Source organism: Penicillium argentinense (genome assembly GCF_028826775.1).
Source record: "Penicillium argentinense strain IBT 30761 chromosome Unknown utg000009l_segment0_segment0, whole genome shotgun sequence".
Lineage (NCBI taxonomy): Eukaryota > Fungi > Ascomycota > Eurotiomycetes > Eurotiales > Aspergillaceae > Penicillium > Penicillium argentinense.
In genome coordinates, this window is record NW_026622668.1 from 4,769,277 (window position 1) to 4,791,570 (window position 22,294).

General features: G+C 50.4%; 8 protein-coding genes across 8 annotated transcripts; 2 read left to right on the forward strand and 6 right to left on the reverse strand.

The window, feature by feature from the left end:
- Positions 1-363: 363 nt before the first annotated feature.
- Positions 364-2,437, reverse strand: N7532_009361 (uncharacterized protein; the record flags this gene model as incomplete). The annotated part of the gene is made up of 9 exons (XM_056621852.1): positions 364-499; positions 578-680; positions 770-1,053; positions 1,122-1,205; positions 1,264-1,440; positions 1,497-1,580; positions 1,648-1,811; positions 1,883-2,151; positions 2,218-2,437. 9 exons carry the CDS (start codon positions 2,435-2,437, stop codon positions 364-366), a joined length of 1,521 nt encoding a protein of 506 aa, XP_056472658.1.
- Positions 2,438-3,237: 800 nt separating this feature from the next.
- On the forward strand, positions 3,238-4,958 carry N7532_009362 (NAD(P)/FAD-dependent oxidoreductase; the record flags this gene model as incomplete). The annotated part of the gene is made up of 7 exons (XM_056621853.1): positions 3,238-3,519; positions 3,585-3,743; positions 3,804-3,913; positions 3,977-4,136; positions 4,227-4,333; positions 4,386-4,694; positions 4,772-4,958. 7 exons carry the CDS (start codon positions 3,238-3,240, stop codon positions 4,956-4,958), a joined length of 1,314 nt encoding a protein of 437 aa, XP_056472659.1.
- A 127-nt stretch (positions 4,959-5,085) lies between these two features.
- Positions 5,086-6,230, reverse strand: N7532_009363 (uncharacterized protein; the record flags this gene model as incomplete). Its single annotated transcript, XM_056621854.1, has 4 exons — positions 5,086-5,211; positions 5,363-5,711; positions 5,753-5,813; positions 5,861-6,230. The coding sequence occupies 4 exons, from the start codon at positions 6,228-6,230 to the stop codon at positions 5,086-5,088; spliced, it is 906 nt and encodes a 301-aa protein (XP_056472660.1).
- A 1,215-nt stretch (positions 6,231-7,445) lies between these two features.
- Positions 7,446-8,496, reverse strand: N7532_009364 (Lipopolysaccharide-modifying protein; the record flags this gene model as incomplete). The annotated part of the gene is made up of 3 exons (XM_056621855.1): positions 7,446-7,474; positions 7,527-8,265; positions 8,473-8,496. The coding sequence occupies 3 exons, from the start codon at positions 8,494-8,496 to the stop codon at positions 7,446-7,448; spliced, it is 792 nt and encodes a 263-aa protein (XP_056472661.1).
- Positions 8,497-9,318: 822 nt separating this feature from the next.
- Positions 9,319-12,975, reverse strand: N7532_009365 (uncharacterized protein; the record flags this gene model as incomplete). Its single annotated transcript, XM_056621856.1, has 1 exon — positions 9,319-12,975. One exon carries the CDS (start codon positions 12,973-12,975, stop codon positions 9,319-9,321), a length of 3,657 nt encoding a protein of 1,218 aa, XP_056472662.1.
- Positions 12,976-14,050: 1,075 nt separating this feature from the next.
- Positions 14,051-16,114, reverse strand: N7532_009366 (MICOS complex subunit MIC60; the record flags this gene model as incomplete). The annotated part of the gene is made up of 4 exons (XM_056621857.1): positions 14,051-14,095; positions 14,149-15,767; positions 15,830-15,938; positions 16,001-16,114. 4 exons carry the CDS (start codon positions 16,112-16,114, stop codon positions 14,051-14,053), a joined length of 1,887 nt encoding a protein of 628 aa, XP_056472663.1.
- A 1,139-nt stretch (positions 16,115-17,253) lies between these two features.
- Positions 17,254-18,416, reverse strand: N7532_009367 (Rab family GTPase; the record flags this gene model as incomplete). The annotated part of the gene is made up of 5 exons (XM_056621858.1): positions 17,254-17,601; positions 17,661-17,852; positions 17,949-17,975; positions 18,032-18,051; positions 18,125-18,416. The coding sequence occupies 5 exons, from the start codon at positions 18,414-18,416 to the stop codon at positions 17,254-17,256; spliced, it is 879 nt and encodes a 292-aa protein (XP_056472664.1).
- A 149-nt stretch (positions 18,417-18,565) lies between these two features.
- Positions 18,566-20,747, forward strand: N7532_009368 (putative phosphoinositide phosphatase (Sac1); the record flags this gene model as incomplete). The annotated part of the gene is made up of 2 exons (XM_056621859.1): positions 18,566-18,773; positions 18,844-20,747. The coding sequence occupies 2 exons, from the start codon at positions 18,566-18,568 to the stop codon at positions 20,745-20,747; spliced, it is 2,112 nt and encodes a 703-aa protein (XP_056472665.1).
- Between the last annotated feature and the right edge of the window lie 1,547 nt (positions 20,748-22,294).

Consider the following 22,294-nt stretch of genomic DNA (forward strand, 5'->3'; position numbering starts at 1 on the left):
GTTTCTGTTCTTGGTGCGGACCCTTAAAACTCGAAGTACTTTTGGCACAATATCACCGCGCGTCTTTGGGATATGTATTTTAAATAAAGATTTACTTTCTACTCTCCTGTCTAACAATACACCATGTGTTATGTGATTCATCTCTCAAAATGTGTTTATGTGATCCGATGCTGGGCTAATTTTGGGATGGGAAATATTGCTATCAAATGATGCGTTTCACTGTGATAGTTGGGATGAAGTAAATGTCTACTGGGAAACATGACCGCATCGTAATCGCATATAGCACCGTGCTTAAAAGTGTGAATTTCAGATTCATAACAACATTGTATATATATCAATGCATCAATACATGTGAAGCCCAACTCAAGCACCCTCGAGCTTTTCCCTCGCAGCATTCTGCTCTTCAGCAACCACATCAGCAGGAATTCGATCCGGCGTTGTATTCACCAACATCGCCATGGGAACGATAGCGGCCCCGAGGAGTCCAAACGTGACACAACTAAAAATCCGGAGTCAGTCACCTCCAATATCAACAGGGTAGAACCCAAATTTGGAATCCCAAAAGGACAAAACTTACAATCCAACAAGCGGATCACTCGTCGTCTGAGTATTCATGCCATACGCAATAGCCTGCCCAATAGCCTCAATGCACCGAAACGCCGCGCCATTCCGAACATTCTCTGTAAAATGCGAAAGCTTGTTAGCACCGCTCACGACCTCACGCAGGACACCGTGGGTAATTCCACAACACTGGGCTAGAATAACTCACCCTGCGCATCCGTAGCGAAAGAAGATAAAAGCCAATACATATAAGACTGCGACAATGGTCCCGTCGTCTGCACGAAGAAATACGGCAAGAACGACGAGGGATACAGCGCGTCGTCCCAGTCGATGGCGCCGGGGTCATTGTGTTTGAATTTCACCTGCATGACGATGGACCAGATGTACACGCCGACGTTTAGGATGACAACGGTGTATAGGCCTATTTGGGCGCGACGGCGTTGGCTTAGGTGTTTCATGTCTAGGATAAAGCCGAGGCCAAAGCAGCCGACGCTGTATCATGATGTTGGTGGTTAGTTTGGTTCGGTGGTGGGAGGATTTGGAAGGTGAGAAGGGCTTACATGCAGAAGAATGGGGAGATTAGGGAGGAGAGGGCGCGGGCGCGCACGGAGAAGTACACTCCTAGGTAGGTGGACCAGGAGCCGCTGGATGAAGATTAGGTTAGTCGCTGGTTGTATGATGGGTGAGTGGATCGTATCATACGAGTAGAAGAAGGACCATAGAGCCCATAAAGCGGAGAACATGATTAGTTTTGAGGTCATGGTCTTTGCGATGCGCTTGAGTTCCTGTTTCGTGGAGAGTGTCTCTGCAGTGACGATCTTTGTACCGTCTGATCGAACGACGCGCTCAAAAGGCATAATTAGTAGTGCGAATGGAAGACTAGGAGTGGATATAGAGTCAGTAAAGGCCCTGCTTTCTCTGGATGTTGGACTCACGCAATGCACTCGATAATCACGAATGCCACGTATGTATCCGGGGAAATACCACCAGATGCACCTTTCTCGTTATTCTTCGCCAGGCTTCACAAGAGCATTGTCAGTACTCAGTAGATCATGTTATGGTTGTCGCATTCGAGCTAAAACTCACTTGATGGCACCTCCCACCAACTGTCCCAGATTCCGCGACACGATCCAGAGAGCAAGGTACTTTCCACGAGCGCCAGATGGGGCTAGGGTCATGATGGCCCCAGCCTCGGCGACGTACCAGCATGCAGTTCCGATGCCGCTGATGGCACCGCTGAAGATGAGATACTATGAGAGCTCTGTTAGATCAAATATGGAAATAGAGGGAAATTCAACATTATTCTGCGTCTCGCACGCACCCATTGGTTGCCAAATTTGCTGTTGCAGTAGTATGCTGAGCCTTGAATGGGAAAGGACATTGAGCCGAGGACTAGTGCCCATTTGACACCGATTTTGTTCACAAGGGGGCCACCTAGGAAGCAGACTGGAAATATATATTTGTTAGAATATTGGTCATTGAGCAAAGTGTTGTAGGAGAATTTGAACATACCGGTGGCGAGCAAGGCGTATAGGATTGCGTTTGAAATGTTCGACACCTGTGGCGTCGCAAGACCACCACCACCAAGACCTGTAAGATATGAACGTGAGTTTCTGGCTTGGTTGAAAGCAACTGACTATTTGAAGGTGCACCTACCAGCAATGGCATCAGACATGGCAGGCCCACAAAATGCCTGAATACTTAGCAGCATCATCTGCGTCAAACTGTGCTGCCATACTCGTTTCCACAGTGGGACTGTTGCCCTGTACTGCTCCATGTCGATCGCATGCCCAATGGGGTGTTCGGTTACCTCACCTGATGCAACGGGGGAATCGTCCTCGTGCGGAGCGGAGATGGGCTTCTTCACGTCGGCCATTGTGGACTAGATTGTGAAAGCAAATGACTAGCAACCAGATATGGAGAACCAGGATGACTCGGAGCTGCGGCAAGGATTATTTATACATCGCCTTGATCGCTTATCTGCTCCGCACTAACCCTGAACGCCGGGCGGCTGATTGATTCCCCACGTTTTGCAGGCCGAGTTGGAGGTCCATCCGGATAATTGCGACTTCGTTTAGGACGCTTGAAGGTCCAGGCGACGAGCGACGGTCTGCATGGCATCATTTGCGATAAATTGATCCACCGACTCCATCTTTATCGGCCGGTCAAGGTTTATCATGGCTATCTGGCGTGCGCAATGCGATATGACGAGGCATATCAGCCGGTTATCTCTATCGAATGCTTCGTTGATTTCTCCGGTGGGTGTGGGGTTCCCCCGCGTCCCCCCCCGAGTGCCATGGGGTTGGCGTGAAACAGGCCCGGCACCGCAGACGAGGTGAAGGTCCACGCGAACGAAGGCCGCTAGTGCGCCTCGACTCCACCGGGCCGCGAGACAAGGCTGGTCGGATGCCCCGCCCGATTGGTGGTTGCGCTGATAAACGTGGAGAGAGTTGAAAAGTGCAGGTCCAGCGACATCGCGACATCTCACATGACATGGCCTGACCGGGCGGCGTCGTCCAAATTGCTGCATCGATCCCTCCCCAAAAAGTCCATCTAATCCCGTTCCCTTCCATTGAGCTATTCTCAGATTCCTGCCAGTTGGAGTATACCCGAGGGCACCCTAAGGGATATATTTGGAAGCACTACCACGACTCTATCGAGAGATAAACTGCTGCAATGGCGATGTCGCGCGAAAGCACCAAAGTGATTGTTGTTGGTGGCGGCGGCACCATGGGCTCGTCGACCGCGCTGCATCTGATCCGATCGGGCTACACCCCGTCCAACATCACCGTCCTCGACGTCTACCCTATTCCATCCGCCCAGTCGGCGGGCTACGACCTCAACAAGATCATGGGCGTTCGATTGCGCAACAAGGCCGACTTGCAATTGTCGCTCGAGGCACGCGATATGTGGCAGAATGATTCCTTGTTCAAACCATTCTTTCACAATGTTGGCATGGTAGGCCAAATCCCGGTCCCTAGAGATTACCATCTTGGGGATTGATACTTACTGTTGTATTGTAGATCGATTGTTCTTCGTCCGAGGAGGGCATTGCGGGTCTTCGCCGGAAGTATCAATCTCTTATTGACGCGGGGGTGGGTCTTGAAAAGACGAATTTCTTCCTTGAGAACGAGGAGCAGCTTCTGGAGAAGGTACCGCAGTTTACGAAGGAACAAATCAAGGTAGTACTTTCTGTCACCTGGGAAATATACCCAAGCAGGGCTAATCGATGATCTCTCCAGGGCTGGAAAGGCGTACTAAGCGTAGATGGGGGCTGGCTGGCTGCAGCCAAGGCCATCAATGCTATCGGCCACTTTCTGAAAGACCAGGGCGTCAAATTTGGGTTTGGCAGGTAGGTGAAGTTTTTTCGGGAATACTAGGAAAAAGAGCCGGGCGCCATTGACATGCTCAACAGTGCTGGAACATTCAAACAGCCTCTCTTCGCTGCAGATGGAATTACATGCACTGGCGTGGAGACAATTGACGGAACAAAATACTACGCGGACAAAGTCGTCCTCGCTGCTGGTGCCTGGAGTTCTACCCTGGTAGATCTCGAGGACCAGTGTGTTTCAAAGGTAAGTACCCAGCTTTCCAGCGTTGATGCACCGTGTTGTGAACACAAGCAAGCTTGGTTCGAAGCGCAATGTCACTAATGCGAGAGTTAGGCCTGGGTCTTTGCCCATATTCAACTTACACCCGAGGAATCAGCCCAGTATAAGAAGATGCCTGTTGTATATGACGGGGATTATGGCTTTTTCTTTGAACCGAATGAGTGAGTCCACACCGTCTCAATGAATCTCGGGGCATATCTAATGCGCACACAGATACGGTGTTATCAAAGTCTGTGACGAATTCCCGGGTTTCTCTCGCTTCAAAGAACATCAACCTTACGGCGCCTCATCTCCAAAATGTATCTCCGTTCCCCGATCCCACGCAAAGCATCCGACAGACACCTATCCCGATGCTTCTGAAGTAACCATCCGCAAGGCCATTGCGCGATTTATGCCGCAATTCACGCACAAGGAACTCTTTAATCGTAGTATGTGCTGGTGCACGGATACCGCCGACGCCAACTTGCTCATCTGCGAGCATCCGAAGTGGAAGAACTTTATCTTGGCTACTGGAGATAGCGGGTAAGTACAAAAGCAGTGACCGCAAGGCTTGGATATGCGCATAGTGAATGAAAAAAAAACTAATTTGGAATAAATAGTCATTCTTTTAAATTGCTGCCCAATATCGGCAAGCATGTTGTCGAGTTGATTGAAGGTTCGCTCTCTCCGGAACTGGCTGATTCGTGGAGGTGGAGACCTGGTGGTGATGCTCTGAAATCTAGACGGGGTACCCCGGCTAAGGATCTTGCTGATATGCCAGGTTGGAAGCATGATGCGAAGCTGTAAGATAGGCTCTTAGAAATTTTCAGTCGAAAGAAGCAAAATAGACAAACATAGTACATTTCAAATTAGAAGCGCACTGGTAATTACTAGTGGGATATAGAAGTACTAAGTAGCATATCCACTGCTACTTTCAAGAGGCCTCGGCATCTGCACCCTCTCTTTCCAATCTCAAATTCTTCTTCTCACGAGAAACCCCGAAGTTGAACATATTTGCCTGCTGCCTCTTTTTACATCCCACTTGAAGTTGTTCAGTGGCCTATATCAAGATCGGTTAACCCGTGATACAGGAAGGCCAAAATGGAAGTTTTCCACAATACCGTGCTTTTTCTTGACAAAAGCGAAAGGATGAAGAAAGAAACCCCGGAAATCACCAGTAATGCGCGTAGAATTAGCCAGGGCCACTTTACCCCGACGTAAACTTCGATGGCGTATGCGGTACCATTCACATCTTCTCCGTCCTTTTGCAATGCCACCATATTTGAAGAGTTGACGATATTTGTCATGACGTGTCCCAGACCGATGCTGGCAACTCGCTGTGTAGACGGATCCCCCGGAGTAGAGCGAAGTTGGAACAGTTCTTTTCGTCCATTCTTTTCTAAACATCCGAACGAGCTTGATCCCACCAGAAGATCCTGGGGCAGCGGCATAGCATTGATGCCGTAGGATGCAAATTCAACTGGGATGACGTGAAACTCATGCCATGTCCCGAAGGCGCTTTTGGGGAACTGGATGTTGGCTTCCAACACATGACATTCACTGGGTAAGAATCAGGACTTTTTGAAGTGTCGGTGAAGTACTTCCAGAATTCATTGCCGTAGTCAATATTTGAAGTCTCCACCGTAGTAACATCCCGATTAACTGAGAGTTTCCAGTCACACAGGCAAACCTCTGACTACTTCAGTGACTTTCCTGGTTTGAAACCCCTTTGGTCGGATCCGGCGAGTCGAAGAAACTCGGGTCATATCCAATCTTCGCATGGCCAAATATAATCAATGGGTTTGTGACCCCTGTGAACTTCGAGTTATCGATATCTTCATGCAATCTTAGATCAGATGAGGCTCTTGGTTTGAACCCAGAATAGACATGCCACGTTATATCCCGATCGAATTCCACAGATCGATAGTGTTCACTGCCATTCGCGTGATCTATGGTGAACTCGGGATTTGTGATCGCAGCATTACCCAGCGGCTGGGTTATTTGGCATGATGCATTGAAATTGTAAGCGTTCCCTTCACGATCCCAAAGCCTCCAATAAGTCACATTGTCTCGGGGCATTTTGTGGTAGTTCAAGACCACTTGTTTTGTAATATCGGCACATTTACTGCACACGCCCGCGGCACTAAAAAGCCGGCCAAGCGCAGTTTTCAGTCGAGCATTTTGCCTGAAACAGATTGTCGATCTGTCAGGCCAAGTATTTCAACCTCCTACTTAGCGCAATGCTAGTGCCATCAAGTGTAGGTGCCGATCGAGTTGATATTTCGTGATCTGTTGAACGAAAGGATCAAAAGCAAATAGAAATACGACAACCGCAGCGCCAAGATTTTCTAGTGATTTTCTTCCCTGGAACAGCATCCTGAGTGATCCAAGCGGACCTCGGCTAGTACTGTCAAAGGTCTGCATGCCTTGGAGCGAACGGGGTTTTCGACGGAACCCAGACCATTTTGGACTGGCTAAGAGCTTCTCTAATCGCAAACAGCAGTGAAGACTTACAGCCGGTTGAAGTACGGAAATTATGGCGTTGAATGTTGAGTCACATCGTAGGGCAGGTCGAGTCTTGTCATCATAGGCTATCAAGAGAGCGCATATTACAACAAAGCAGGAAACGCTGAAAATGGAAGCTGGTATCTCGAGAAGCCATTTGTCGAGAGACTGAACGTTCCAGCTTTCATACTTGCGAGCTGTGGTTTCCTCGACCTCTACCAGAGGTGTTGAGGACGTAGCGGTACTCCTGCAATATGAGATGGTAGAACGAGGTAGTAATAAGGCTTGGAGCCCTAAAAAAGCACAATATGATCTGAAGGACAGGGTTGTCGGGTTCAGCATACTGCGAAGATGAGACTCGGTTTGGCCCCATGGGTGTACGGCTAAGCATGAATCAAATTTCGGGTTCTATAAAACTGGCTACTCAGAGGTAAATCCTCAAGAATCACTGGGGGGTACTAATAAGATTCTTGGATCAGAGTATGGTATAATAAGTGTCAACGGTATCTCACATATGCACATATTCGGATACATCTACATGTGATGCGAAAATTCGAGCAAATATCGTTGATACGAGTATACATTTCAATTTACCTACATCTATGCTGTCTCGCATGGTCACCCGCCTCAAGAATGACTGTCAATTCCTTCAACTGCCGAACTCTCATACGCATAATTTTTTGGTCTGCTGTCAGATCGGAAGTTTTTTGGATTTGGGTAGGGGCCTTTTCCCCGCAGCCAACAGGCTTCCTGGAAATCTTAGAGTATTTTAGGATAAATGGATGCTTGTTAGTTGTGTTGGGTGAAGAAATACCTGTCTTTCTCATGTTAGCGTTTCGTTCGTTGACTGTTAGAAAGTTCTGGACGTACTAACATTAGATGATTCATTACTGCTTGTGATACCTTCTCGAGGGACTTTTCGATCAGCTCGATGGGAAGATGGATCCTGCTCGACAATAAATGCAATACTCATCGGGTTTCGACGTGCACCCCGATTCACTACTGTGGGTTCCCTTACAGAAACGTTTCCACGCACAGCAAGATCTCCATCAGTGTGATACTCATCATGGCAAGCAATACTCTCCTCCTCGAATCTACTGGAGTGTATAGCAGGCTCAAGCTTGTCCTCATCAGTCCACAAAAGCCACAGACTTGGCCGAACAGGCTTGGATGCATGGACGACATTACCTCCATGGATTTGAGTTAGCCCAGTTCCAGATCTGCTCGAATGGTCAGCTTCCGGTCGTGGAAAATATTCGTCAATTGGGCAGAGGCAAGAGTCACGCGGGTTTAGTCCAATCCAAAGAGGTCGCTTATATCTGTCTCGAATCTGGTCGTATTCGACCACAGCCTTGGCAATATTTGCGTAGGGCTCGCGGTTATCGACCATATCCGTAACTCGATGGTTCATGTGGGAGTCTGTTCCGTACAACATTTGCACTAGAAACACCCCCATTTGACTTGAAGTTACATTCTTCTCGACCCACCATCGAATGAGTTGCATTAACATGATGCCTCTGTTATAGTTCCAGATCATACGTTGGCTTTGTTGGTGCTGAGAAGTGGCGTTCATTGTCATAAGTTGGATCAAGTGGAGTTGCTGGGCCTTCTTTGACAGGTTATGTTAGCTTCAAGTCAAATGGGGGTATTTCTCGTACAAATGCTGTACAGAGCGAACACATATGGATAACCCCAGTAACTACAATAGCTGGCAATCACCAGTCCCACTCAAATATTGCCAGGGCTGCGGTCGAATACTGCCATTTCCGGTATGGACAGGAATACGTGGACGAGAATCTCACACTCAGATGCTTACCTCGTTCAATATTTGCTTCTCCATTTTGCCGATTTGATTTGGACTTGACATTGTTTCTGGTTATAATGTAACTAGTGTATTAGTCAGTTCGTAGTCTTGTAAATGCCTTGTGATTGGACCTGCGAGAAATGCTGCTGGTAGTCGTAGAGTGAAGACAACTTTGTCTTTTATATAGCTTGCTCTGCACGAATCTTGGCCAAGAGATTCAAGTTTCTTTGTTCTCCAAGGACAAAAGCGACTTTTATAAGGTACTGCCGAGTTTCGAGTCTTTCTTCCAAGAAAGGGACTATTGTCTCTGAAGCCTTTGGATTCGAGACAAAGAATCTCGAACATCATTGCTATCAAAGAAAGTCCGAGATCGAAGCCGGATTGGCCGGTGAGAAGGAATCAAGTCGAAATTAGATCACGCCACGTGGTTAGGCAACCGCACATCCCAGCCCTTAAGACGTCAATCCAATTCAGCATGGTGTTCGTCATCAGATACTGTAGGCATTTTTCTAGGCTTCAGACTTGAAGAAGGCATCGCACAAGACCACTGGGCAAATCGATTTCTCGACGCTAGGGTTCTGGCAGAATTATTTCCGTCATGCAGCGTTAAATCCAGCCTTCATATGACCATCGTTGTAATCTGATCATATCATCATATACTTTCAGTTAACCTCAAAATAAACTATTAAAATACATAAGAATCGTCTTCGAAAGAATATTGCCGCCCATGAACATGGCCGAAACAGGGTATATGCGCACGCTATGAGGGAAAGCGGGACCAAGGTCTCAAGGAGTGTAGAAAAACAAGAAAGAATGCAAATGATGAGTCTGTGCTCGACAATGCAGGTCGGTTGACCACTACAGCCAAAGTATCCAGCGAGCACCAGATATGAACCCACGGAAAACACCGCGAACAAGCTTGAATGCCATAACGATGAGCCAAACCCACCACAACATACCGACCAGCGTCCATTCCAGCACCACGAAGCCAGTCCGACGCACCCATCGGAGTCGACGACGACGTTTCCGAACTCCTCGGTCCAGAGCATCGCTGAGCGACTTGACAGCAAGCGTGCTTGTGGTGTTGAGTTGAACGCAGAGGTCCTCGGCATCATTGGCTGTGGCACGGACACGAGGTGTGAGGGATTCATTGACAAGGTTCTCGAGGTCTTTCAGCTGTGTGCGGAGAGGAGACGCCGTAGTCGTCGTGAAGTGGTGCATGGATTGCTGAAAGGAGTATTGAGTCATTTCAAAGCGCCGCAGCAGGTTCTGGGCAGCTAAATCAAATTCTCCGATCCGGGCCACGCGAGGCACTGAAGCACCTGGGCCAAGCGCGTTTTGAAGCCAGTGAGGTGGTGGTTCGCGTACGCTGTGAGCGCGTCGGGTGATTTCTCGAGCTTTAATGCCAGATGATAATAGGAGGGTTCGGGTTCGTTCTACCTCCGTCTTGCCAGGGACACCAAAGTCGTTTAATGTGTGAAGGCTGCGGTCCGAAATACTCCAAGCGCGAGTTGTACTTGACAGTCCCGGTCGTCGGTTTTTCATGGGGCCAGGCGAAGCCCGGGCCTGTGCGAGTCCAGTCACTGGTGGACGGGTAAGACTGAAGGGGACAGAGGAATCCTTGATGGCGTGCTGTTGCTTCGTGCGGCTGCGGTTTGAACCCGTGGTCGGGCTGAAGTCCAATGTCCTGCTTCGACTGACGCCCATTCTTCTCGGGGTGTCTTGATCATCTTGTTTCCGAGACGCAGAAGGGCGTTCACGAGGGCTTGTACCATAGTCGTTGGAGTCGTCCTGCCGCAAAGGCGATGTGAAACTTGGCAGTGACCCGATGAAGCTTCTATTTGGAGGACCTCTGTCAGAGTCGCGGCGAACAAGGCGGCCCGATTCATCACCAATATTGTTCCGACGGCGTAAAAGTCCTTTCGGTCCCGATCGCTTGTCTGATTTCCTTCCATCATCATCAGAATCACTCGAGTCCGCTGACACAATTGATGCAGATGATGACTTGCGCGAGTCGGGTCCTTGGTCCTTTTTGAATACTAGATCTCCAACTTTAGAAACTTCATTGCCAACAAGCTCAGCTATCCGTCCGGGCCCCTTGAAGATTCCGCGCAATTTGGATTCAGGAAGGTGCTGTCCCTTCCTTCCCCACGGTGGATTGTCCGATCGATTTCCATCATTCCCAGCTTGGTCATCAAAGTAGGAAGAACATACGACATCAGGAAGAGGACTGGGCTCCAGTCTTGATGACCTTTCATCATACTTGGCATGCTCAGATGGAGGCGTTAACACATGATGAGATAGCGCAATGGCATCCAGACTCTCGTCTTCGTGTTCTCGAGAGTCTCTCTCGCCGTGTTTGCTCTTGCTTCGTTCTTGACGAGAGACAATCTTGTGACGAAGACCTTTCTTGGCTGGTGACGGAGACCGGCTCGAGGGCGGAGAAAGATTGACTGCGATACTAGGGAAATAACCAGCATGAGCAGGAGAGTTGGGAGCAGTGCTGTCCATGCCCTCCGTCGACATCCGCGGGTTGTATCGATCATCGAGACTTCCGCCAGACGAAAGCGACCCCCTTCTATAGGGACGTCTTGGTTTCGTGTTGACGGAAATCGGGTCGGACAGTTGTGACTTGTTCTTTTCGGCTCTAAAAACTGCCGCAGGAGATTTGGCACGAGATATGCGGGAGTCCGAGGAGTTCGCATGGACTTTTTCAGAAAACAATTCGGTACTTCTGCGGCCATGGTCCCAAATGTGATGTTTTCGCTCGGACGACTTGCGCCGCTCCGGACTCGAATCGCTCGAAACACTGCCTGTGCGCAACTGGATGCGGTCCCAACGTGAATGTTTCCGCGAGCTGGAGCCACTGCGACTCCTTGCACTTTGGGAATGAGTGTGGAACTTGCTTCTGTGTCGTCCTCGGCCAACGCTCTTGAACTCATGTGCCTGCGCAGGGCGCGAGCTTGACAGGGAAGTACGAAGAGAAGAACGCCCATCCTCTTGGGTGTGGTCGACATCTAAAGACAGTCGCAGCTTATCCGAGTAAGAACCCACCAATTCAAGCTCTGTTGGGTCTGGATACAGCCTGTTGTCGTATCTGTCGACAATTTTGGTTTTGTTGACAACATCTTCCGCCCACGCTGCATCGGCCAGAAGTTCCTCGGGAGAAATCCTCCAGTCCATCATACGCGGTCGAGGGGCTTTGATGCTATTGGTGCGGCTGACGCGCCGTAAGCTTGTAGGTGGTGAGATAGTCGTGTCCATATCTTCGCGTTCATGGTGTGAGGTGCTTTTTTGACCATTTTGGAAAGAGGGCAACTTGATAGACTGTGTTGGGTCGAGTCTTTTGTTGCTGTACTTTTCCTCGATGGTGGTGATCCAGTCATTGACCTTGTCGATATTATGCCAGCCCTCTGCCTCGATATCGATTGGACATTTCTCTCTATAACGAACTCTCCTGTTTCGTATCATCTGGAGGGGGTTGTAATCCCGATTCGCAGGTCGAGTAGAGGTCGACTCGTCGGGAGACTCGCTCTCGCCAGCAGCAGCGGGAGCTCGAATTGGAGGCAGTGAAGGGAGCAGTCGCAAATATTGATCAAAGAGTTCAAAGTGACGCCGGGCTCGTTCCGCGCGAGCTAAAGTGCTTTCAGAAAATTCATATGCGCGATGGTCGTCCCGTACAGTAGGGGGTAATAGATCAACCACTGGTGACTGACCGGGTTGAGCAGCTCGCCCCATGTCATCAATCGATAACTGGCCGTAGCTTTGATATGAGGAGTCCCGTTGTCCACGATGGCTTATTTGTGGCTGCAGGTGTGTCTCCACGGGTCCAGCAGCAGGTTGAGACGTCGACAAGGGTCGTCGCCCGTTAGAAGCCAACGGTAGTCCCGACTGGTTCCTTCTCCTCGACTCATTCAAATTCAGGGCCAAATTCACAATTTGTATGGAATCCCTATCGAGTCCTGGCGACGAGTGATCGGCCGCATCGTTCCCAGTAGATCCAACCTGCGACGAGTCGCGAGACTGTCGCGCATCATGCGAAGGTGTTGGAGTTTGCTGAGTAGCTATTGAGTCCGCTCCGGCTGCCACAGACGCGGACTCTGAGGTCGAATGCTTATTGCGACTCCACGGGAAGCGCGATCGCTTCTTAGGCACGGCAACATTGGCATCGGGGGCGTTTCGTTTCCCCGTCGGGGATTCTGATAGTCGAGTGCGGTGTGATGGTATTCTCAAGCTTTTCGTGCGAGGAAGTGAGCCCAATAGGAACCCGCTCGAGCTCTGGGTCCTCCTTTGGCCAGGGGTCTTTCGATCACCATCACGAGAGCCGCTGCCCAGTGTGCTCCCCTCCAGCTCCCCGCTTACTCGACCATCGCTCATCGGAGCCCCGCTTCGTCGTGATGAGCCGCCAGCGGACGGATTCAAAGAGTATCGTTTGTTCGGAGGTGTCTCGCGTCGTGTTTCATCTGCTGGAGGCATCGAAGAGCAAGCATTGGGACTATTGAGTCGTTGCGCCATCGGGGTCGATGTAGGAGCCGAGGAGTTAGATGGCCACGGCCTTCAGGAAGGCAACAGGCATCGTCAGGTCCTTTCATACAAGCATGGGTACGAGTAAACGTATTTGCTTTCGCTCGGAAGGTCGCAAAGGTGTAGCTCTCGTGTGTTACTCTGCAGGGTGGTCGACGTCAATGCGGTCGGTGATCGACATCGGAGTTGCGCGTCAGGCAGCGGGGTTTAGTAAGCACTGAAGTATGCGGACCCCGGACTCTGCAGATAGCTTAATTGGCTTGCAACATCAATGCAAAAATAGCTTCCCACGTAGTGACGATTTCTATTTGAGTGCTCTCTTCAATTCGAATCTAGCCAAATGCAGCTCAAGCAGAAGAGAAGATCTCGTTGCCAGCCCAATTAATTCCCGTAACTGCGCATTGTCTGCCTCGGCCGTATCGCTACACCATGGATACCTGCAATTCCCTTGTCGACTCTTCAATGTTACAGTGTACTCGATAATCATGGTGAACATTTTATAACTACCATTGTAGGAAGGTCATCACCCATTTGGAGCTGTCTTGGTTTACCAGCTCTTCAGTGACTTCTATTCACCAGCTCTTCAATGACTTCTTGGTCAATGTATTAGCCACGGTACAAAATCAAGACAAGAATTTACCGAAGGTCACAATTCCCCAGGAACAGCTGGATTAATCCATAGTCTTTCCTGGATTCATCACTGCTGTCGGTGCAGCTTCATAGCGCTGTCTTCATGGACGACAAGGGCTAGGGGCAAGAGACCTAGGCCCTGTTCGGCTCTTGGAGAAGAAAGTCTCCACCCCAGACATCAACACAAAAGAGGAATAACAACGAGGGAAACAAAAAAATACCAGCATCAGTATCATCCATGCCATATGTGAGCTCTCGCAGAATAGTGCAGGACATTTCTAATACGTAAAGCTAGCAAGTCAACTCATGGTCCATAAAACAAAGGAAGATTCTAGCATTTGGGTCTAACGCAAAAAGTACAACTAGAGGTACATTCCTGTAGACAAGTCGAGGATATACAGGACAATTTGAAATCAGCATCGCTCAAAATATGCGCTTACTCCACGCGCAAGCACTGGAGCCGGGCCTCAGTCTCAATGACCTATACGATGCATGTTAGCGGGAGATCTCAAAAGTGATCGAAGTTGAACTTACCTCGAGAGCCTGCTTGACCTCAAGAACCCTACGCACATCACCCAGCCAATCCTTGCTCAGAATTTTGGCCCAGCCCTGGAGACCGTTCATCTCACGGGCAGCAGCATCAACGTTGCCCTCTTCGAGGAGGTGCTCGGTGCGAATGAGAATGCTCTCAACATCATCACCCTCGGGAAGTCCCTCCTTCTTGAACATGACCTTGCTCAGAACCATGCTGGCAGCGTGGCTGGCAATACCAGCATCCTCAGGCAGAAGACTGGCCTTGCGGACCTCGCTCGCGACACGACGGAAACGCTCAATGATCATAGATGTGGAGGGGATACCACGCTGGTAGGCGGTGGGGTTGATAGAAGCGATGGCGGCATCAACGACGGGGTCATCAGCGGCCAGTTCCTTAACAGCAACCAGTTCACGGACGAAGGGGCGGGGGGTCTCAGCGCGCTCAAGAGTAGAACGGACAGCGTCAACGGCGACCTGAAGCTGCTGAGTCTTCAGGTTGGTGTCAATGACGTTGCTCCAACCGGTAGTCAGGTTCTCCAGCTCGGTAATGCTAGCAGCCAACTCGTTCAGTTTGCTGAGACGGCCCTCACGCTCGCGCTCAACCAGACCCTGAACCTCGTGAACATATTTACGGTTCAGTTCGATGGCCTGCTCAACAAGCTCGTTCTGAAGGCGCTGCTCGGCAAGTTCCTGCGCACGCTGAAGCTCGGTCTTGATCTTCTCCTGGTAGGCACCAGCCAGCTTCTCGCGCTCAGCCTCGAACTCCTCACGGAACTGAGCAACCTCAGTCTCGCGCATCTGCTCGAACCGGCGGATCAGCTCCCGGGCGGACTCGTCGAAGGTGTTGTGAGCCTTGTTGATCTCCTCCTGGGCGGCCTGAGCGGCTTCGGTGCGGATGGCGCTGATCTTCTCGCCAATCTTAAGCAGCTCCTCCTTGGCCTTGGCGACGGGCGCAGAGTACTTGCTGGAGTTCTCATCGGCGCTAATTACAGTGACAATGTCGTTGAAGGTTTTGACCAACTCCTGCACAAGACCGTCGTCGCCATCCTGAGTCTTCAGAAGCTCAATGGTGCTAGCAGCAACGGCAGGCTGGCGGGGCTCATCGAGTGAGGCAGGCCTCTGGTCCTCCTTCTTAGTGTCCTTTGTGGTCTTCGAGGCCTTCTCCTTAGCCTTGATAACGGCCGCATTCCGCTCCTCGGGCTTAGCCTTGTCGGTCTTGACGTGAGCTTCGTGAGCCTGAGAGCTCATGTGTGGGCCGGCCTTGGAAACATCGCTTCCAGCCTCCTCCTCCTCCTTGGCCACGTTCCAAGACAGGCCACTCTTGCTAGGGATTGTAACGGACTTGCCATCCTCACGGGGAGCACCCTGAATGCGGTTTTGTTGCCGGGAGGCATTGGGGAATCGACGGTAGAAGTCACGCTCCTCGAAATAAAGCACACACTCCTCTCCGTAAGGAATGTACTCAGTGAAGAAGTCGTGGAAGTTGTCGGACTTGAGGGCCATGAAGATGCTGCCGCCATAGGCAATGCCGGAGGTCAGGATCAGGTAGAGCAGGAATCGACGGAATCGTCCGGTTTTGCGGGGTACAGGCGCAGGAGTTTCAGGAACGGCCTTGAATTCTGCATCGGTTCTGTGTCAGTGTATGCTCAGTCAATTTCGATAACGAAGAGGCTAGCGGTACCTTGCTCGGTGGGTTTCGGGATGGTCTCGGGAGGAACGGTGGATTCAGATGAAGGGGTGGCGGGGGTTGGGCCACCGGTTGTAGGAGGCTTCGAATCAGCGAAGAAACGCTGTGTAGAATTGCGATGTTAGCTGGGGGTGGTTGGTGGATAGGCAGTCATGGTCCTCGTACCTGGTTCGAAAGCCGGCTGCTCGCACCGGCCTTGGACAGCCATTGCGACGGGATCCGTTGACGAGCAGGGGCCGACAGCAGCTGCCGACCCGGAGCAATCGTAGAGCGCAGCATGACGAGCCGCACAATCGCCAGAAAGCGGGGAGTGTTTGGCAAGGTAGATAGGTAGGAAAACGGGGAAGGTAGAGGTTCAGTCGCGATCCGCCCCGATGATCCTGCAGGCGGTCAGCCCGGCTGACCCAGCATGCCCACAGTCTAGCTAATGAAATGATGTCGACTCGACATGAATTCTAGGTATTTCCGCCTAAAATTAAAATAGAGTTAATTTGTCTGGCCTCATCTATTTGGGCTTCAGTTCTTATTGCCCATGGTGCAGCCGTTTATTATCACTGTTGTGGAAAGGTTTGCCAAATCCGAATAGCGAGCGCTACGGTGTGATATATATTGATTTGAAAAGAGCACGCGACAATATCGTCACAATATTTTGGTTTGAACTTTAATCCGATTTTCATGAAACTGCAAATTAATTCTGCAGAGCGTAACACTTGTAAAGGTTGGTATCACACCAATCTAGAAATTGGTCATTGAGCGTTGCTACTGGTACAACCGTATAACCGGTTCGCGCTGACTCGGCAGTTGTCACATTCAAAAATCTTTCACACTGGTGCATTAATCCACACTTCGAATAGTAGTAGAAGCGATAAGATTGTCAAAAGTGGCATATGGTATTAGGTTCCTACACTAGGGCAGGGGATTTGAATAGATACAATCTGAAGAAATGTATTATCTGGGCATAGCATACTGAAAAGGTTTGGCAAAACGAGGACAAACGGAGAGTAACGCATGTCGAGGGATTTAGTCCAACAGAATCGAGAAAGAAGCAGATGCTGACGCCGGGTTAAAAAGGAAAAAGTACAAGGAAAGCGGGTGAGAGCAGAGGCAGGTCCTGAAACAACATGTCTAAAGCCAAATTCCAGATGCACGCGCGTATGGAAGTCGAATTCCCATTTGCGGCAAGCCCGGCTTGCCCAGCGGCAGAGCAAGCAAAAGATTGAAGGGGTGAGAAGAAAACCGAGACGACCAGATAGGCAACGAGCCGAGAGCCTCCTCTTGTGTCAGATAGGGGGTGAGAGGTAGTAGAGACGACCAATGTAACTGGTCGGAGAGGTAATGTTCGGACCGTCGTTCGAACTAGGGGTGGTTTATATGCACACACTATCGGCGCAGGTTCGGTGTATTCAAGAAAAAATAGATTAGCAGTTGCATGCACCTGCGCCTTGGGTGCCCGGAGCTTCAGGTCGCAGGTCAACACCGGGGCGGGGCGCTGCCCGCAGGTTCCGAGGACCAGCCTGATCGAGAGGGAGCTTCTTCGCGATGGCTGTGAACAATTCCCGCACATTCATCGAGGATTTGGCGGAGGTCTCAAAGAAGAGAAGCCCGGCTTCGCGGGCATAGGCCTCTGCATCTGCGGTGGGAATAGCCCGCTTATCGGGACTCTCGGTGACGAGATCAAGCTTATTGCCTGCCAGAGCAATCACAATATTCTCATTCGCTTGCCGTTGAAGCTCCTTCACCCAGGACTTAGCCTTATCGAGTGACGACTGGAGGAAAAAGAGCCATGATTAGCTAGGAGTCTCAATTGAACACGAGTCGAACATACAGCTTGAGTGATGTCATACACCACGACAGCACAGTTGGCGTTTCGATAATACATCGGAGCCAAAGACTTGTATCTCTCCTGGCCGGCGGTATCCCAAATTTCGAACTTGACTGTGGTACTCTCATCGAGGGAAATGGTCTGTGTCAGGAAGGCGGCGCCGATTGTGGACTCGCGGTAGTCGTCGAATTGGTCCTGGAGAGCAATAGCCGGTTAGTAGATGGCTTGACTTTTCGCGAGGTGACATATTCATGATCCAAAAGAGTCGTGAGAGTTTCATCGAAAGCATACCTTGACGAATCTCAAAACAAGGGAACTCTGGAAAGTTATTATGTTAGCGCCTAATTCAAAAAGAAGTTAGCGGGTTGTCCAACCTTTCCCACGGCGGATTCTCCTGTAAGAAAAGTAGAAACGTTAGCGCCTGCCATGGACAGTTTCGAGGAGTTCTGCATCACTAGATCACGCACCGAGCAAGACGAGCTTAAACTGAGCGAATTTGGCCCCGGGACGGGCTCCTGCTGCTGGTCGGGAGGCCATGGCCGGATCGAGGAGGCGACCGGATTGAAAGGGCGGAAGGGCTGAGAGAAAGAGGAGGAGTCGGTGAAACAGTCGAGAGTATTCGAGGGCGTCCTCGGAAGTGCGTACGTAGGCGATAGATGGAGAGAAGATCAGAAGGTAAGGCGGACGGAGTGGATGACGGAGGTCCAGCCACATGAGCAGCGGGGCGGTGTGGCGGTACCGCAGGCAGTAATGTTCCATACAGTCGCAGCGTGGCAGGCGCAGGCCGCACCTGCCGTGTGTACGCCGCGGTCGATCATGTGTTCCTGGATTATGCCATGGTTGCGCCTCCTCCCTCCTCCACATCCACCCCCCTTTGACCCCATCACCGTGCTATAGGGCTGCCCATTATGGCGCCCCCTCTTCTTCCTTTCAGAGACATCAATTTGCATGCTTCGCCTTCTCATTATGCCTTCACCTCGCCTTCGTCACCCCAGGCCCCGACTCTTGTGGTGGACCGGCCAACGGGCGACCTCCGGTTGAACGATGGGCCTCTCTCGGGCGCAAAGCGCATCTCGAGCATTGCGGGGATTCTGGGAATTCTGAAATTGAAGCTAGGTACGTTGCGACCACCTGCGGCTGCGATGAAGTTACCGAGTAACTACAGTGCTAACTATTTGTACCATAGACAAATACATCGTGGTCATCACCAAGGCGCAGCCTATGGGCCGACTCCGCGGCCACATGGTGTATAAAGTCGCCGCTACCGAATTCCTGCCAATGCGAGAACGCCCCCTCCACGATCGGGATGAAGACACATACATTGCGCTCGTCAAAGAACTGCTCCGAACCGGCCCCATGTACTTCTCCTACTCCCTCGATCTCACCAACAGCTTCCAGCGACAATCGCAGAGTGCCGTCAACAGCCCCATGTGGAAGCGCGCCGATGACCGATTTTTTTGGAACCGCTTCATCCAGTCCGACTTGATCGACTTCAGCTTGGGAGAGCAGGAAACCAGCGGCATCCGCTATGGCCCGCAGCCAGGCGTCGACCCGTATATCCTTCCAGTGATGTTCGGTATGCTGCGAATTACACCTGCTCGCGTCAAGTCTGGCTCCTTCACGTTCGCTCTGATCACTCGACGATCTCGACACCGTGGTGGTACCAGATATTTCTCCCGTGGAATCGACGAGCAAGGCAATGTTTCGAATTACAACGAAACGGAACAGATTGTAATCTTGAATGACGCCACCGGGAGCTTGTCTGGATTCGCTGGCGGACAATCGATGTCCAATGAAAAAACAGGACAGGACCTCCAAGTGTACTCCTTTGTCCAGACCCGCGGTAGCGTGCCAGTATTCTGGGCCGAGGTCAATAATCTTCGATACACCCCTAAGCTTCAAGTGCGCGGAGTGGAAACTGCTGTCGAAGCCGCTCGCAAGCATTTTGCAGAGCAGATTCGTTTGTACGGAGAGAATTACATGGTCAACCTGGTCAATCAGAAAGGCCGAGAGGAGCGCGTCAAAAGTGCTTACGAGCAGCTGGTTCGGATCCTCATAACTTCTTCTACCGAATGCACCGAGGCTGATGACAAGTCACCCGAAAAGATGCATGTTTTGGAACCAGGTCAAAAGCGTAAAGAGATGGATCGGTTGCATTATGTGTATTTCGACTTCCACAACGAGACAAAAGGTCTTAAGTGGCACAGAGCTGAATTGCTAATGGGCCGACTTCACGATGGACTGACCCAAGGCGGTTACTTCCGTGGTGTCGAACACCCTGGATCCCCGGGCGGACAATTGGATATTCGTTCCACTCAATCAAGTGTCGTACGGACCAACTGCATGGACTGTCTTGATCGAACCAATGTGGTTCAGAGCATGCTCGGCCGCTGGGCGGTCACTCACCAGCTGATTGATGCCGGTGTGCTTCGGCATGGTGAGACAGCAAATGATGACCAGGAGTTCGAAGATCTGTTCCGCAATATCTGGGCGGATAATGCCGATGTTGTGTCCAAGTCCTATTCGGGAACGGGTGCCCTGAAGACGGATTTTACCCGCACTGGCAAACGTACTCGGGCCGGTGCTCTTCAAGATTTGAACAATTCGATCACTCGATACGTGCGCAACAACTTCATGGACGGACCCCGCCAAGATGGCTTTGATGTGTTTTTGGGTACCTACCTTCCCTCAGACTCTTTGCCTTCCAGCATTCAGATGTTCCTGGACCGACGACCACTTGTCATTCAGGCTGTTCCCTACGTGTTCGCTGCAAGTTTGTTCTTGACACTTCTTGCTTTGTTCACGACAAGGTCTCCCGACTCATCGGTTTGGCCTCTTCGCCTTTTCATGGTGTTCTGGTTCGTCATTACAGCCTACTGCTTCCGCTTCATGTATGAGCATGGCATGCTTTATGTGAATTGGCCCAAGCTCAATACTCCCGTCGCTGGCGCCGAGGGATACCAAGATGCCATGATCAAGGCCCGTACCGACCCTGTTATTGGACAGTGGCTCCCATCCAAGAGACACCAGCGTGGTGTCAGCAATGCTCGTTTGGTGTTCCTTGAAGAAGGGAAGACCAGGGTCGAGTAGATTCAATTCTTTACCTACCCACCCCCTAACCCTATGCTTGACACTTCACTTCTACACTCCATGGTTGTATGTTTAACTACAATGCTTTCCTACAGGCTTTAACAGTAGCCATTTCATTTGTCCCTTTCTATCGGCATTACCATGCCTCTTTTCCCCGCTTGATACATTTTTACTTTCTGTGGTAGACCACGCCAGGGGTGGCGTAATTTCCACCGCAAATGAAACAATTTTAGTCTTAGATTCAGTTCATAGACTCTCTACAGTGTACACTTGGAAATTTTTTGCCAATTTACTCACGCTGGCCCGACCCAGTCAAGCAATAGAAGAGGCGGCCACACTGCACTAGATCTAGGTTTTGACAATGTCATGTTACACCTTGGGCCGCCATGGAAAATATTTAATTTTTAATTTCATGTAACCATTCTGTTATGCCGGGAAAGTCGTATGCTTATTAGTGTCCACTTCATTATGGTGTGCTTAAATCAGGTGATGCTTGGGTTCTACAGAGTTGGGGGCCTGACAGCGGCAAGACCACATTATTCACATGTATTTGATGTCGGCCACACATAGCAAAGCCAAAAACCAGAAACATAAACACAATATTAGTAGTTGAGGACAGCAATGGCGACTACTTGGACAGGCGATGGCTTAATTCGTGCCAAGGAGGACAGAGTCTCAACCGGAGACAACCAGCATGAAGGGAATCAAAAAGTGAGAGTTGACTTTCATGGCGTTGCAGAAACCCTTATAGTCACTCTTGTTGCTCGGGCCTTTGACTTTTCTGCTCCTCGGTCCATCTTAGGTGATCAGTATGCCCAGGATGTCTTGGAGAAATTCGATTTCGACGTGAATGCGATGTCTGAGACACCTGGCCAATCCGCAGGTGTCGATCTACGAACAAATCACTTCGATCGATGGGCCTCAGAATTTCTGCAAAAGCATCTAAGGACAACTGTCCTGCATCTGGCCTGTGGCCTTGATTGTCGGATGAAAAGCGTGAGTGGGGTGAGAACACCCGGTGGATCGATATTGATCTTCCCGAGGTTATAGAAAAGACAAGTCCTGCCTGATCCATTACCTGGCCGCGATTACTCTATCCTCGGAGTCTATGTTCGTGATGACAGCTGGATGAGTCAAGTTTCTACCGCCGGGCCTGTTCTTGTTGGCATGGAGGGGCTACTGAGCTATCTGACCGAGGACGATGTAAAGCGGCTGTTGCAGGGGTTTTGCCAGAATTTTCGAAGTGGAGAAATGCTTTTTGAGTGCATTAACTCTGCTAATTTGCGGAGCTTGAACCAGAGAAAGCCGATTGAACCTATCGGCAGCATTGGAGCTGAGGTGCTCTCGTGTGTTGATGATCCAAAACAGTGAAATTCTTTCACCCTCATTTGGGATTGACCCGAATCTGTTCGACTTCCAGAGGCACCGGGCGTTGAAAAATTTCCGTTCGCTCTTCGGATGCTCATGTATTTGATATCTTGGGCCCTGGGACTCGGGAAATTGCTAGATTCGTGCGATTTGAATTTGGAGAAGTTGCGAGCATTTGA